Source organism: Notechis scutatus, chromosome 3, assembly GCF_049901735.1.
Source record: "Notechis scutatus isolate UNSWTSFEM ecotype Mainland chromosome 3, rNotScu1.2, whole genome shotgun sequence".
NCBI classification, from domain to species: Eukaryota; Metazoa; Chordata; class Lepidosauria; order Squamata; family Elapidae; genus Notechis; species Notechis scutatus.
This window is the reverse complement of record NC_142011.1, coordinates 66052581-66066612: the sequence shown is the minus strand read 5'-3', so window position 1 is coordinate 66066612 and position 14032 is coordinate 66052581. Positions and strand designations below refer to the sequence as shown.

The 14032-nt window shown below is 36.8% G+C and overlaps 1 protein-coding gene across 1 annotated transcript in view; it reads right to left on the bottom strand.

Annotated features, from left to right (window-relative positions):
- C8A (complement C8 alpha chain) overlaps positions 1 to 13744 on the bottom strand; it is a 43455-nt gene extending 29711 nt beyond the window's left edge. The window contains exons 1-6 of the mRNA XM_087960332.1: positions 13501 to 13744; positions 8269 to 8362; positions 6766 to 6910; positions 5404 to 5542; positions 3130 to 3319; positions 169 to 369 (exon numbers count right to left, since the gene is read on the bottom strand). Coding sequence (XP_087816458.1) covers positions 169 to 369; positions 3130 to 3319; positions 5404 to 5542; positions 6766 to 6910; positions 8269 to 8362; positions 13501 to 13616 — 885 coding nt within the window. The 5' untranslated portion in view covers positions 13617 to 13744. The remainder of the gene's footprint in view (positions 1 to 168; positions 370 to 3129; positions 3320 to 5403; positions 5543 to 6765; positions 6911 to 8268; positions 8363 to 13500) is intronic.
- Positions 13745 to 14032: the final 288 nt, after the last annotated feature.

Sequence of the window (14032 nt, the reverse complement as noted above, 5' to 3'; positions counted from 1 at the left end):
CTTCAGTGTAATAATAGCAACAGCAGCGCTAATAATCTCACGCGTGCAATTGCACACATAAATTAAGATATGACCATTCCTGGTTCAAGAGCGAAATGTGAGCTGAGTGATTTGATAAAAAAAATAAAACCCAAGGATTGAGAAAGGAGATTTTTGCTCTTCTATTACCTTTTCTTTGTATTGGGTAAAATTGTTCAGGGTCCCTGAAGCCTTTGATAATGTAGCGCCCAGTTCCAGAGACACGGGAATACTAGAAAGTCCTATGCCAACTGTAAAACCACCGTTTCTAGAGGTGTCTTTTTTGATGGCCCTCAATAAATCTGCAGAATCATCATAAAACTCCGAAGAGACACCAGTGTCAGCCTGAGCCTGAAATGAAAAGATAATATGTTGGATTAATATCAATGGATTCTCTTTTACCTTAGAATAGGTAAAATGTTAGGGGGTGGGGAACTATGGCCCCTTTATGACTTTTGGACTTCAACTCCCAGAATTCCGGAGCTAGCATGGCTGGCTCAGGAATTCTAGGAGTTGGAGTTCACAGGTCATAACGGGCCATAGTTTTCCCACCCCTGCCCTAGACGCTCCAGAAGCTCAAAATTTCAGCACGTGCACATACAATTTATCCTATCTGAGCCTTTGCAGGACCACTTTCTTTCTCCTAAGTTATTTGGTCATCACAATAAACAAAAAGACATCTGCTATTTTAGCTTCTGCCTACCAATGTGATATTGTCTTAATGTTATTCAGATGATGTTGGACTCTGGATTAATCTTTGGTGAGTGCAAGAGAGGTCTTTGCTAAATGTACACATGTGTGCAAATTACGATCAAGTTCATTGGGACTTCTGGGGGGGGGGGTGTAATATAAAATAGCAACAGCAATAGCAATAGCACTAAGATTTATATACCTCCTCATAGTCCTTTACACAGTCTCTAGAAGGTTTACAATGTCAACTTATTGCCCGTAACAATCTGGGTCCTAATTTTATTGACCTTGGAAGGATAGAAAGCTGAGTCAACCTTGACCCGTTAGGATCAAACTCCAAACTGCAGGCAGAGTTAGCCTGCAATACTGCTTTCAAACCACTGCACCATCAGGGCTCAAGATAGTGGTAGCAGCTAGATGATCAAAACCCCATAAAAATGGGAGTGGAGCACCCTGATGCTTCATAAGAACCAGATGGCTTGGGGACCCAATGGGGGAGCTTCATACTGGAAGTGGTTGACTAATACAAATTCTACCCCATCTCCCCCTCTCTGTGTATGACTCCCTTCTTTGTCGTCTTGTGTCCATGATTTTATCTGTTAATGTTTTTATCTGCTGCATTTTTGTGGTGGATTATTTTAATGTTTCTCAATGTTTTTATATTGTAAGCTGTCCAGAGTTGTTGGATACAAGATGGGTGGCAAATAAATTAGATAGATAGATAGATAGATAGATGGATGGATGGATGGATGGATGGATGGATGGATGGATGGATGGATGGATAGATAGATAGATAGATAGATAGATAGATAGATAGATAGATAGATAGATAGATAGATAGATAGATGAGAGAGGGGGGGGAGAAGCAAGATTTTGAATTTTTTTTATCCTATTGGAGATGCTCCTGTCCCACCTCACTCAGTCTTTATATATACCACTAATCTTCCACTGAACTTGAAAGTAAAGGCCCATTGCGGTATTCACATGTCTACAAATCTGATATATTGATGAGAATACAGTGTAACAGAGTTGGAAAGGACCTAGGAGGTTTTCTAGTCCACCCTATACCATTCTGGACATGGTTGTCCAATCTTTTCTTAAAAGCCTCCAGTGATGCAGCACCCAGGACTTATCTAGGCAAGCTGTCTCACTGATTAATTGTCATCACTGTCAGGAAATTCATCCTTAGTTCTAGGCTGGATCTCTCACTGCTGAGCTTCCATCCATTACTTTGTATCTTGCCCTGAGGTACTTTTGAGAATATGTTGACCCTCTCCTCTCTGTGACAGCCTCTCAAATATTGGAAGACGGCTGTCGTTTCACCCCCTAGCCTTCTCTTCGTTAGATATTCCCAGTTCCTACAACAGTTTATTGTATGGTTTAGCCTCCAATCCCCAAATCATCTTTGTTGTTCATCTCTGCACTCTTTCTATACTCTCAGCATCTTTTTTGTATTGTGGTGACCGAAACCAGGCGCTGTATTTCAAGTGCAGACTAAAGCGGTACTATACCACACCTGGATTTAATAGTACCGTTTCCCCAAAAATACGACCTAACCTGAAAGTAAGTCCTAGTTTGATTTTTACATGTGAGCCCAATATAAGCCCTACCACCAAAATAAGCCCCAATTAAGATTCCGCCCATTCCAGAGTGCACAGGTAAAAATTAAGCTGGGGTGGAGATGGGAGGGGTGGAGCTGCCCTACTACTTACCTTTGGACAGTTGTAGCCAGGCCTCGCAATCCCCGACACCTGCCTTGCCAGCCCATTTCTTCTGCAACGAGCAAGGTTTTCCTAAAGGCCTCTTAGCATTGATCTGGACCTCTGTTATCAGCTGCAGAGGCTCCAGGGAAGCCTTGCCAGCCACAGAAGAAGCTCCTGAAGGCCTCTGACAGTGAAAAGGAGGCCAGGGGTGACACGCACAAGTGAGGTTAGTCAGTGGATGACATCCCCCCAAAATAAGACCTGTGCCTTTTTTGGTGGCAAAAAAAATAAATAAGACAGGGTCTTATTTGGTGGAAAATATGGTACATAATAGTGCTAATAGGCTAGACTTTGCAATATGCTAGATGAAATTGCACAAGGCATAAAATTGATTTGATTCCTGCAATAGATCATTCAGAGTTTTTATTCTGGCCTCAGCAGGAGGGGACCAAATACTGGCCTCAGTTACCACATTAGAAGCAAACGAACACCAAAGGAATAGATCATTATCTCATTTAAAATCAATCAGTCCAGAGTAGGCCTTCTTCTTGGTGCCTTCGATGAAAATGATGATGCCTTTTTTATATAACTCAAAGCAGGGAACTTGCCTAATACCAGTCAATGTATAACTCTACTGCATTAGGTCTTTCCTTGCATAGGTCCGGGGCTATTGAATCCGTAATGTTAAGTACACAAATACACCCAGATTCATACTTACTACAAATTGATAGAAGTGAACATTGTAGGACTTTCGGAAATATTTCTCATCATCCCCATAATACAAATGTTCACATGTTGAATCATACTTAAGCTCTCGCCATTCTCCATTATAAACAGTTTCACACCGGCCTCCAAAATATTTAGGGTCATAGACTAACAATGCTGGCTGTTGTGTAAGGATGTTGAATCTTTAATAAAGAAGGAGAAAGGCAGATAGGTAAGCAGTGTTGGTGTGATCTGTGGCAAAGAGTATTCCAGTTCTTAAGCATCCTAGAAACTCTCAAAAAAATCTGGAGAATGATTCAGCTGTAGGCCAATTAAAGCTGTGATTCTCTGTTTCTTTACTTCTAAATACATTTAATTGGTTTTTATTTCTAGACTAGACACACAGATGATAACACAATAAATTGGTACAAGTTGTAAAAGTTCTGAGTTTGCACCAAAGCAGATTAGAATGGAGGTCGTTTTAATACTGAGTGCATGTGAGCATGATAAGCTGTCAAACCAGTGTTTACTCTTAAAGAAACTAAGAGACATTTTCTCCCAGATAAAATAATGTTGTAGATGCACTGAATAATTCTCAGTATTTAAAACACAGTAAAAAAACACGTAAACTTTTATCTATTTAGAGCAGGGCTATCAAACTCCCGGCCCATGGGCTGGATGCGTCATGTGCTGGCCACGCCCACTCCCGGTTTAGCAAGGGGGGGAAGTCTGAATATGTCACATGATGCCACCATGATGACGTGTTGTTGACATCCCTGATCTAGAGAATTTAGTCTATCTTGAAATTGGATCATGAAATGGCTTCTTGCCAAAATGGACTGTTATAAAACAGATTAGATGAAGAATCTATTCCTATGGCATTTATAAAGTCTCTATCCTAACTTGGTTGAGTTCTAAAATGTTCATTTCAGAATATGGCACAATATGATAAATTAAAATAAACATTTTTCTGGCATATACTGTAAATGAGGCAGAAACAAAATTAATGCTGTTCTATTTTTTAAAAATCTGAAATTTTTCAACTACTTCTTAATTTGATGAGGAACAACATTTTGGCTTGCCACTGAAATATTGATGAATGGAATAAGAGATCTTGTGCATAGTTGTGAAATGGCCAAAGGGCGTGTTTGAATGTATTTTTTTTCCTTATGCAGTCAACTCTTTAAAGCAGGGATCTCCAACAATTTTATTTATTTTATTTATTTATTTATTTGATTTGCCAATTGTTTACAAGATAATAAGTATAAGTGTATACATAGTTGTGAATACATGAAATGGGTACATATAAGAAAAATAAAAGAAGAATAAGAGAAACAATAGGACAGGGACGGTAGGCACGTTGGTGCGCTTATGCACGCCCCCTACAGACCTCTTAGGAAAGGGGTGAGGTCAATAGTAGACAGTCTAAGGTTAAAGTTTTTGGGGTTTGGGGAAGAAACTACAGAGTCGGGTAGAGTATTCCAGACATTGACCACTCTATTGCTGAAGTCGTATTTCCTGCAATCAAGTTTGGTGCGGTTAACTTTGAGTTTGTATCTATTGTGTGCTCTTATGTTGTTATGGTTGAAGCTGAAGTATTCATTGACAGGTAGGACATTGCAATGTATGATTTTATATACCATGCTTAAATCAGACCGAAGACGGCGTAATTCAAGGTTTTCTAGTTCTAGAATTTCAAGTCTGGTGGCATAAGGTATTCTACAACGAGTAGAGGAGTGGAGAACTCTTCTTGTGAAATATTTCTGGACTTTCTCAATTGTGCTAATATCAGATACGTAATGTGGGTTCCAGACTGATGAACTGTATTCGAGTATTGGTCTAGCAAATTTTGGTTTCACAGATTGACAGCAGCAGCGGCTTCAGCAATGTGGGAGCGGGGAATATTTCACATGCACAACGTAAACCCTGTGCATGTGCAAAAGAAGCTTTACATGCTCATCCACCACTTTGGTTCCCAATGGGCTGCGGCCCGGTAACAGTTCACAGTTCGGGGGTTAGAAACCCTATCTTAAATAGTCAGCAGCCTAAATCCCAACTGATGAAGGGAATTCCTTCCATTGGGTTTTTTATAAGAGAAAGGCCGGGTATCCACCTTGCAACTATTTTGTACAGCATCAGAACAAATTCTAAATTCACAGGGATCATGAGAAGAAGGTAGAAAAACTGAAAACATTTGCACACTGGAAGCAAACTTACCAAAACTGGAAGTAAGATTTTTGTTTCTATGTGATTAAAAAAAATGCTCAAGGGTGGGAATTTTACTTACCCTCTTGAAACTAGTTCAATTCCTGGGACTGGATCTGGATATTCACAAGTACTTACAGCATCATCACAATCAGCTTCATCGGATCCATCCCTGCAGTCTAATTCTCCATTGCAAACTAGGTGACGTTTAATGCAACGCCCTGAAGTACAAATATTATTATTTATCTATTTCTCTGCTTGGTCTAAAGTTGGCTCTAAAGGTCTTTTCCTCACATATATAAAAAATAATTTGAGACAGATTTTTTTCACATTCTTGCTCACCTTACACTTTAACACCTTTGACCTAAGCCAAAGGTGTTCATGAAAAGTACCATAAGTGGAATAGCTGCTTCCCTTCGGAAAAGGTACATTTATGTTACTAAGAAACATTGGACTTTGCCGATAATGTTAAGCTAGGTTGTTTAAATGTGTTCTGTGACCAAATCATAATCTCCTGACTTATATATCATGCTAATAACTAATTAGCACTTATATAAATGGGCCTGCACAGTATATATAATGCTGAGCCACCAGTAATATTATGGCTCAGTATTATGAATAAACTAGACCAGTGATGGTATAACTATGACATGTGTTTCAAAAGTGACACTGCACAATGTTTTGAGTGACTAAAACACCCTACAACGATGTTCTCATTGGCACACCCTGTTTTGTCTTGATCTTTTTTAAGGCTGCAGGAGTCATGTGAAAATAATCAGAGTTGAAGAAGCTTCTTGGATGAGAAGTGAAACGTCTTCAAAGAAAAACCAGAAAGTCCAGTTGCCTCTTGAAAAAAGCACCTTTGGGACATGAAAATAAACGTGCACTCTAAAATGGCCTCTGGGCCCTCTGAAAAATCATGTGAGAGGGGTATGCTCTTGTTTGGAGGGTTTGAAGATCATGCAAGAATGGGACATGCTTTTGTGTAGTATTCAGAGCCTGCACAGGCCATGCAAGAACATTCTCCAAAGCCACTTCAATAGTGAAGGCCTTGTGCAACCTATAGCTGCCTCTGTGGGCAGTACAGGCCTATCAACAAAAAGACAACACTTTCTGAAAAATACTGTTGGACTGTATTTTTCACCAGCAGAGTCAATGTAGGCATTTTCTGAATTCTGAATACCAAGCCTAAAAAGTGCATCATCGCTGAACGAGACTATGGAGTGTACAGAAATGAAACATAAGGTTTTACTCTTTGTTCTTGATTCAACAACAACAACAAAAATGAACAGCAAAAATCTTTCTTCAAAGCAATCTCACCATCAGTGTATCTTTCAAGACTGGTCACCTCTAGACACTCATGCCTCATTTAATGGGGATTATGGAAACTGAAGCCATCCAAAGGGCATCAGAATGAGAAAGACTGAAACGGAACCAGACTCACCTGTCTCCTGACACTGAAAGTCATTTCCACAGCTTTGATCCACCACACATGGTTCTCTCGGGTCACAAGCTTCTCTGTCCCAAAGATTACCATTGCACATTCTTCCTTTATATTTGGCTGGTTGTACTAGCTGCCTTGATCTGAACTGTAGAGTACATTAAAATAGTTATACACAAAGTCTTAAAAATGTGGAATTAAACATTTAGAATCCCACAAAATAATCTCACCCAAGAAGGGGAAGCATTAATTATGTCGCCATTGAGAATGTAGAACTAATTGAGTGTTTCTCAATACAGTGGGAATTACTTAAAGCACAGCTTGCAGTATGCAGTGATGAAACATTCAGAGATAATTTAAAAACAAAACAAAAACAGAGGTAAAGCCTGGTTGCAGTCAACATAAATTGCAGGGCCTTTTTATAAAATCCAATTGCTCTCTTGTTTCAAGAAGATAAAATAACTCTGTATCAGTCCACAAATAACACAAATCCATGATTTGGAATTCTATATAAACAATTGGTGAATATATGAAAGCTATCAGTTTAGTAGTGGAGGCTGGTGTGTGTGACATTACACTGCAAGTTCATCGCAGGAGAAAATCTTGTTTATACTTCATTTTTGTGAAATGAAGCCACACTTTTCTGCAGACTTAGCTTTGACTTGGAGGTAAAGCTTGCCCTATTACAATGCTTCAGAAGTTAGTTAAGAGGTCTTCTGGATAGCGTTTAATAGTGAGTAACATCGCCATAATACACTATTTAAGGTTATGATTGCTCCACAGCAATATCATTATCATGGTTGTTTATGTGATAATAATCTTTACACTATTATTACCATTGCATTGCTATGGATTTGTAACTATCTAATTATTTATTACATTACCTGGATGTTTTGACAGTTGTCCATGGCTATAAACTGCCAGAAGTACTAGACAGATTGGGTATAATATAAATGAAATCACTGAAAAATAAATATCTAGATATTTACTGCATCAATCAAAGAGAGCCTGTTTAATGTAGCAATTAAGGCATGAGACTAGAAACCAGGAGTTATGTGTTTAATCCTGTCCTTGACATGCAGCCAACTAGATGACTCTCTCAGCAACTGACAATGGGAAACCACTTCTGAAATGTTGCTAAGAAAACTGCAGGGACTAGTCCAGGCAATTGCCAGGAGTCAAAACTGACTCAAAAACATGCAATTATATATATTTGTGTGTGTAGACATACATACACATACATACACACACACACACACAAATCCAGCAAAATATTCCCTACATTCTTTTCTGATATCTTTGTTCCCTGTACAGAGCAGCATATTAGACCCAATCCAAAACAGAGCAGAATTACATGGATTTCAAACTCCTTCGTTGTCTAAATCTGTTTTGTTTGGGGCTTTTTGCCATGGAATTGAATATTGTCCCTATACTGAGCTATGCTTTTCCTATCATTGCAAGCAAAATATAGCAAGACATTAGTTGCATAAGATTGGAACCCCTTACTCGTTTTTCTTGGCAAGGAAAGCATTTTGTCCATTGTGACCATGTGCTCAGGTGACAGTCAATGGGAATAGGTCTCCCAGCTTGTCTTCGTGATCTTGTAATAGAATGAAAATAATTAGCAATACTGAATAATAGTGTCCATTTTGCACATATACTCTGTGAAAATCAATTTTAATAGAATACTCTTGATTGCAACGTGGGGCTGGATTTAATATCTATTAAGTATGTCAGACTCAAGCATGGGTAAGTTAATTTCTAGGACAGTTACAAACATTCAAGGAATCTTGTGGGTAGATGCTTGCTACACAGTTGTGTTTTGTCTGTACTCTGGCAGAAAACAGTGGTGAGCTATTTTTAGGTTGTTTTTTTTAGTTTTTACCCTTTTACATTCTTCTGTTGTGTTCAGGATAAAATGAATTCCAGTTGGCTGTGTTTGATTGAACCACAAGTCAATGGCCATATACATTATTTATTTAAGAAAATTCATTTTACCATCATTGCAAGCAAAATTTATTTTACGTTATAGAAAGTTCTAAGTTCACATCTTGGTAATGCCTATTAGGGTGGCAATACTAGAGTGAAGCTAATATACAGTATAAAAGATATATTCAGTGACAGAAATTCACTAGATGATTATGGCCTGGAAGCATCTTCTCAATAAACTACCTTCCAAAGTGGTACTTGTGGGTTTAAGTTGAGCTGTATGATAGTGTGCAGTGTACTGTGCTGTGAAGTTATGGAGCAAAAGTGAGATATAAATATAGCAAATAAATAAACATACATTAAATAAAGTGAATGTTTTTCTAAATACCTTCTCACCGCATCATAATTCCAAAACTGAATTAGTAACAGAAACTTACACTTTGGAAAATACTTTGTTGTCTATTTTTTTTTTTAATAAAGTTTTATTTGGGCTTTCACACACAAAATACAAGTTAAACATCTTTTTTGAAAATAGCATGGTCCCGGGTTGAACTTCTTTATACAGACACAAAACTCAATTTCATGCTCCTTTTTGTATTCTATTCCATATCTTATACTATTTTACATTTTCTATATAGTTTTTCCCCTCTTTTAATTTTGTCAATTTTATTTTGATTATCTCATCTCAATTCAAATCATTATATTTATACTTTTGTCTGTCCTGTTTCAATTTCATATTATCTTTTCTCATTAAACAAATTTTCTCCTGTAGTTACTAATTGGAGTATGACACCTTTATATCTTTTAATTACATCCATTCAACTCTTGTTTATACTTCAATATATACCTTAAGTTCATGACTTTCAATATAATACATAATACATAACTTCCAATCGAATTCTGCCTGGCACATTCTTATAATACACACTATATTCTTTTAAAAAAAGAAAGATTGTAAATACATGTAATTATAAACCCTCATTCCATTCCAGTTCAGTTCTATCATTAATAATCATTAAAACCATAACATCTTTAACACTTCTTTTCAATTAAATATCATACTTCCTTAAAAACACATATAATCTCCATAATTAATTTTTCCCTTATTTCTCTTCACATGTTTTATAAATCATTAAATATACCTTTTGTTACATTTATTTATTGACAAGCATTCCACTGAATTACGATAGCTATTTTATCAGACATTTTAATCATATATTGTTTCATATTTTCTAAAATTATTTCTGCTTCTAATATAACCATACTATCTTATATACCTTTGCAGAATCCCTTTTTCCATTAAGTTTTCACCCATTATCTCTAAATAGGCCCTGTTTCTCTATATTTTGCTTCTGTCCTTTATAACTTCTTTTCCTTTCTTTCTTCCCTCTCATATTCTCCCTCCCCTTTTTACCCCCTTGTCTCTCTAGTTCTAATTCTCTCTTCTGCATTTCCCTCTTCTATTGCTTTCTGATTTTATACTTATTTTTCACTCTATTTTTGGGGGGAAGTTGTTTTTCCAAATCTTAAACTTTCCATTCTCTTTCCCCTCCTTTCCTTCTTTGTTGTCTATTTTCATCTACAGATGAGATATATGTGAAGTAATGATGTATGTCCATAGTTTGACCTATCTAAAATCAAAAGAAGTTCTCATAGCAGTTTCATTGAAACAAAACAGAAATGCTATACCACAATAATTAAGATAGGTTTTTTTTTAAAAAAAAACTATTACATTTCTTCTGATTTTATAACTATGTCACCACCATGGCTTCTGTATTTCTTGGAGACTTAAAAATAGCTACTTAAAAATGTGATCCTTGGATTGTCCATTCCAGAGGTGGTATTCAGCAGGTTCTGACCAGTTCTGGAGAACTGGTAGCGGAAACATTGAGTAGTTCAGAGAACCGACAAATACCTCCTCTGACTGGAGATTTTACAGTATCCTTCCCCTGCCATGCCCATCAAGCAACACTCACAGAACCGATAATAATAAAAAATTTAAATCCCACCACTGGTCCATTGCAATATGGACCATTTCTCACTCAGTGTTGCTCCTGTCCACTTATTTACAGTATTAGACATGACATCTAAAGTAATATTCAAGGTTAGTCAGAATTAATAGAATTCTAACATAAAAATGCTTCAGTAGTGATTACTTAAGCTTTTCAATGCCATGGTAGCCTACAACATTCTCCAGATCCAGGCCAATTAGGACCTGCATAACCTTGGAAAAGCTGGATAGACAACCAATTTCCATTATTATTTCCTCCAAAGAAAAAATGTTATATAACATCAGACTGAAATTAAAATTAGATCTAATTATTTAACAGTAAGACTATGTGCACACGACTGTGGATGTATGTGAACCTGCAGGATTGTGTTCCTTGACAAGCTGCAATTATAGTCTCAACCCTACCTTTCTCCTCCCCTCACATGAAATATTGCACAGGCAACAACTTTTATACTTTGACCAAAAAATTAAAAACTCTGTTGGTATTGGAAGGACTAAAGATCAACATAGAACAGAGATGGTATTCAGCAGGTTGTGACCAGTTCTGGAGAACCGGTAGTGGAAATTTTGAGTAGTTCACAGAACCGGCAAATACCACCTCTGACTGGCCCCTCCCCCATCTATTCTCTGCCTCCCGAGTCCCAGCTGATTGGCTGGGTCTTCTTTTGTTGCCCTGCACAGGAGAACGGAGCTGGAAAGCAGGTTAGTGGTATGGGGAGGGAATGGGATTTTGTAGTAACCTTCCCCCTGGAGTGGGATGGGAACAGAGATTTTACAGTATCCTTCCCCTGCCACGCCCACCAAGCCACACCCACAGAACCGATACTAAAAAAAATTGAATCCCACCACTGGCATAGAAGATCCCAGAATTTTGTGTTAAATCGAAGGCATAGTGCCAAATGTCCCAGGGAAGCATGTGATCACTTGAAAATATTGTGGAATTCGGAGGCCTCCAAAAGTTGCTACGAAATAAAAACTTTTGATGTGCTAAAACAGAGAAACTATAAAATGCATACTATTACCCCTAATTTTGTTTTTCTGAATACTTAATTAAATATAATTATACTCACATGAATTAATTTATATTTGATTAAATAAACATCCTTGTATATTAATTAAAACATAAATATATGCTCATCTAATTCAGAATTGTGTGCATCACATTCCTTCTGAAAAAAAACAACCTTAGTAATATATAGTCAGGTTTGATCCAGAATAACTTATAACTCCAAAGTTAATACAATATTGCTAAAGATCTCTACTTCAGAATCTAGGCAGTCTCTTTTCCTGGCAAAGTAAACAAAATTTTGAACAAGTTATTTGACATGATAACAAGTAGATTATTGTGATAATAAAGTGATGTTGTTCTTTGGAGCAACATTACTTTATTATCAGAGAAAATGTCCCGCTGTAGACAATTAAAATAGCTACTTTTTTTCAGTGATTCACAATTGCCTGGTCAGCGTGTGAATTTCTTCAGGGTATGTTCTCTAAAAGGAGCACAGAGTGAGATAGGATTCTGATCTGAATCCAATGTATTCCTTAATAAAATACATCCAATTTGATTATTTATTGAAGTAGAAGCTCTGAGCAATGCTTGTTGTTGTCACATTGCTAACACACAACCTGTCACTATTACTTACCTTCTATTATCATTATGACTGACAGACTAGGAGAATGTAAGGTGCTTCAGCACCTTGAAGACCAGCAAATTTAATATGACATGAGATTTCACAGGCTATCATCCACAATGTCAGATGACAAGCAGACATTTTATATCGGAGATTTATTTTTTGTAAGCAGGAAGACTACTAATACTAATAATGAGGTAATAATTAGAACAATGGCAGTATTTTTCCAAATCTGAAAAAGAAAGCCCCTACTCTAAAGCCCAAGAGATGTATGTATAGATACCAATGGGGTGTACTTGATCATACCTCACTGTTTTTATAGGTCAGTTTCAATTTCAGAACCAGGAAGTTAGAGAGGATCGTTTTTAAAAAAATTAATCTAATTGCTTATTTTATTTTTATTCTTCCCTCTCCACTTTCTGCTCTGTGCTGTCGCTTGCAGAGAGCACAAAGTGCTGAAATTACTACACATTTGGCTGGGAAGGGGTGCAGTAGATGAATGCAATGACAAAAAAATAAGCCATCTGTACTTATTGCAGAAATAAATGAATCAATCCTGAAAATTCAGAAATCATATATTAATAATCCAAACAGTATTCTTGCTTTCTCTTTTCCAAAAATGTTTGAAGTTCACCTTCATTATGTTTTTCCCTTGTTCAACGTGATCACTTTATCTAGAATAAAAACATTCTGTTCTTCATTTAATTTCAATAAGGATTTCTGGAACAAGCTTTAAAATTAGGGGAAATGTCCTATATATATTTTTACTTGGAACTAAGTTCCACAAAATTTAATGGAGTTTAACTTTGAGGATAGTATTTGTCCCTGCTTTTTAAAAAAAAAATCACCAGAAAATTATATAGAATAGCTTGCAATATGGTTACAAGTTTATTTTGATTTAGTATGCATGGAATGAAGAACAGAATTGTCTGAAGAACAAATTGTGGCTCATGAGGAAATGTCTTAAACAGATGTAATTATGAGACTCAAAAAATGATTTGTGTTACTGCTCCATAGTGATGGGACAATTGTGTCAACCATTTTTTGTTAGCTGCTTTAAGATAATGGTACCCACATGGCTCATATGCGGGTTTGAATTGATGTACTGACCAGATAACAATTTCTATATGACAGGTAGTATCTTAAATTACATAGAGATAGACTTACCTCTGGGAAGGCAATCCGGTTAGCTTACTCTGTGCCGCATCTGTATTCTGACATAATAGCAAGTAAGCTATTGAGAGAATTATAGGAAAAAGTATATTATTTGGATGGATCTTCATTTTCTTTTAGCAAAACCAAATGATTTTCATTTTTTTTTAAAAAAAAAACCTTTGAGTACCCACTTGGGAGTGGCCTGATTTTTTTTTTTTAGAGTGTATCTTGTGTCTCGAATGTTCTTTGGTACTATGAATCATTGACAAAAAGAAAAACAAACAAAATGGCGGGGGGGGGGGACGGACCAATCAAACTGTGCTCTCAGTAGCAGACATTTCAAGATAGATGGACATATTTAAACAAGCTTTTTGTGTTCATGCCGAAGTCCACAAAGTTTGGTTACTAGAATTGATCTCTTTGTTATGAAGCCCATATATTAGAAATTGAAGGTATAAGAGCATGAATTTAATTGCTGCTTGTTTTGTCTACATGTAGTTGCGATATTTAGGAGTTAAGGAAAGCATTATTGAAGGGAAAGTCA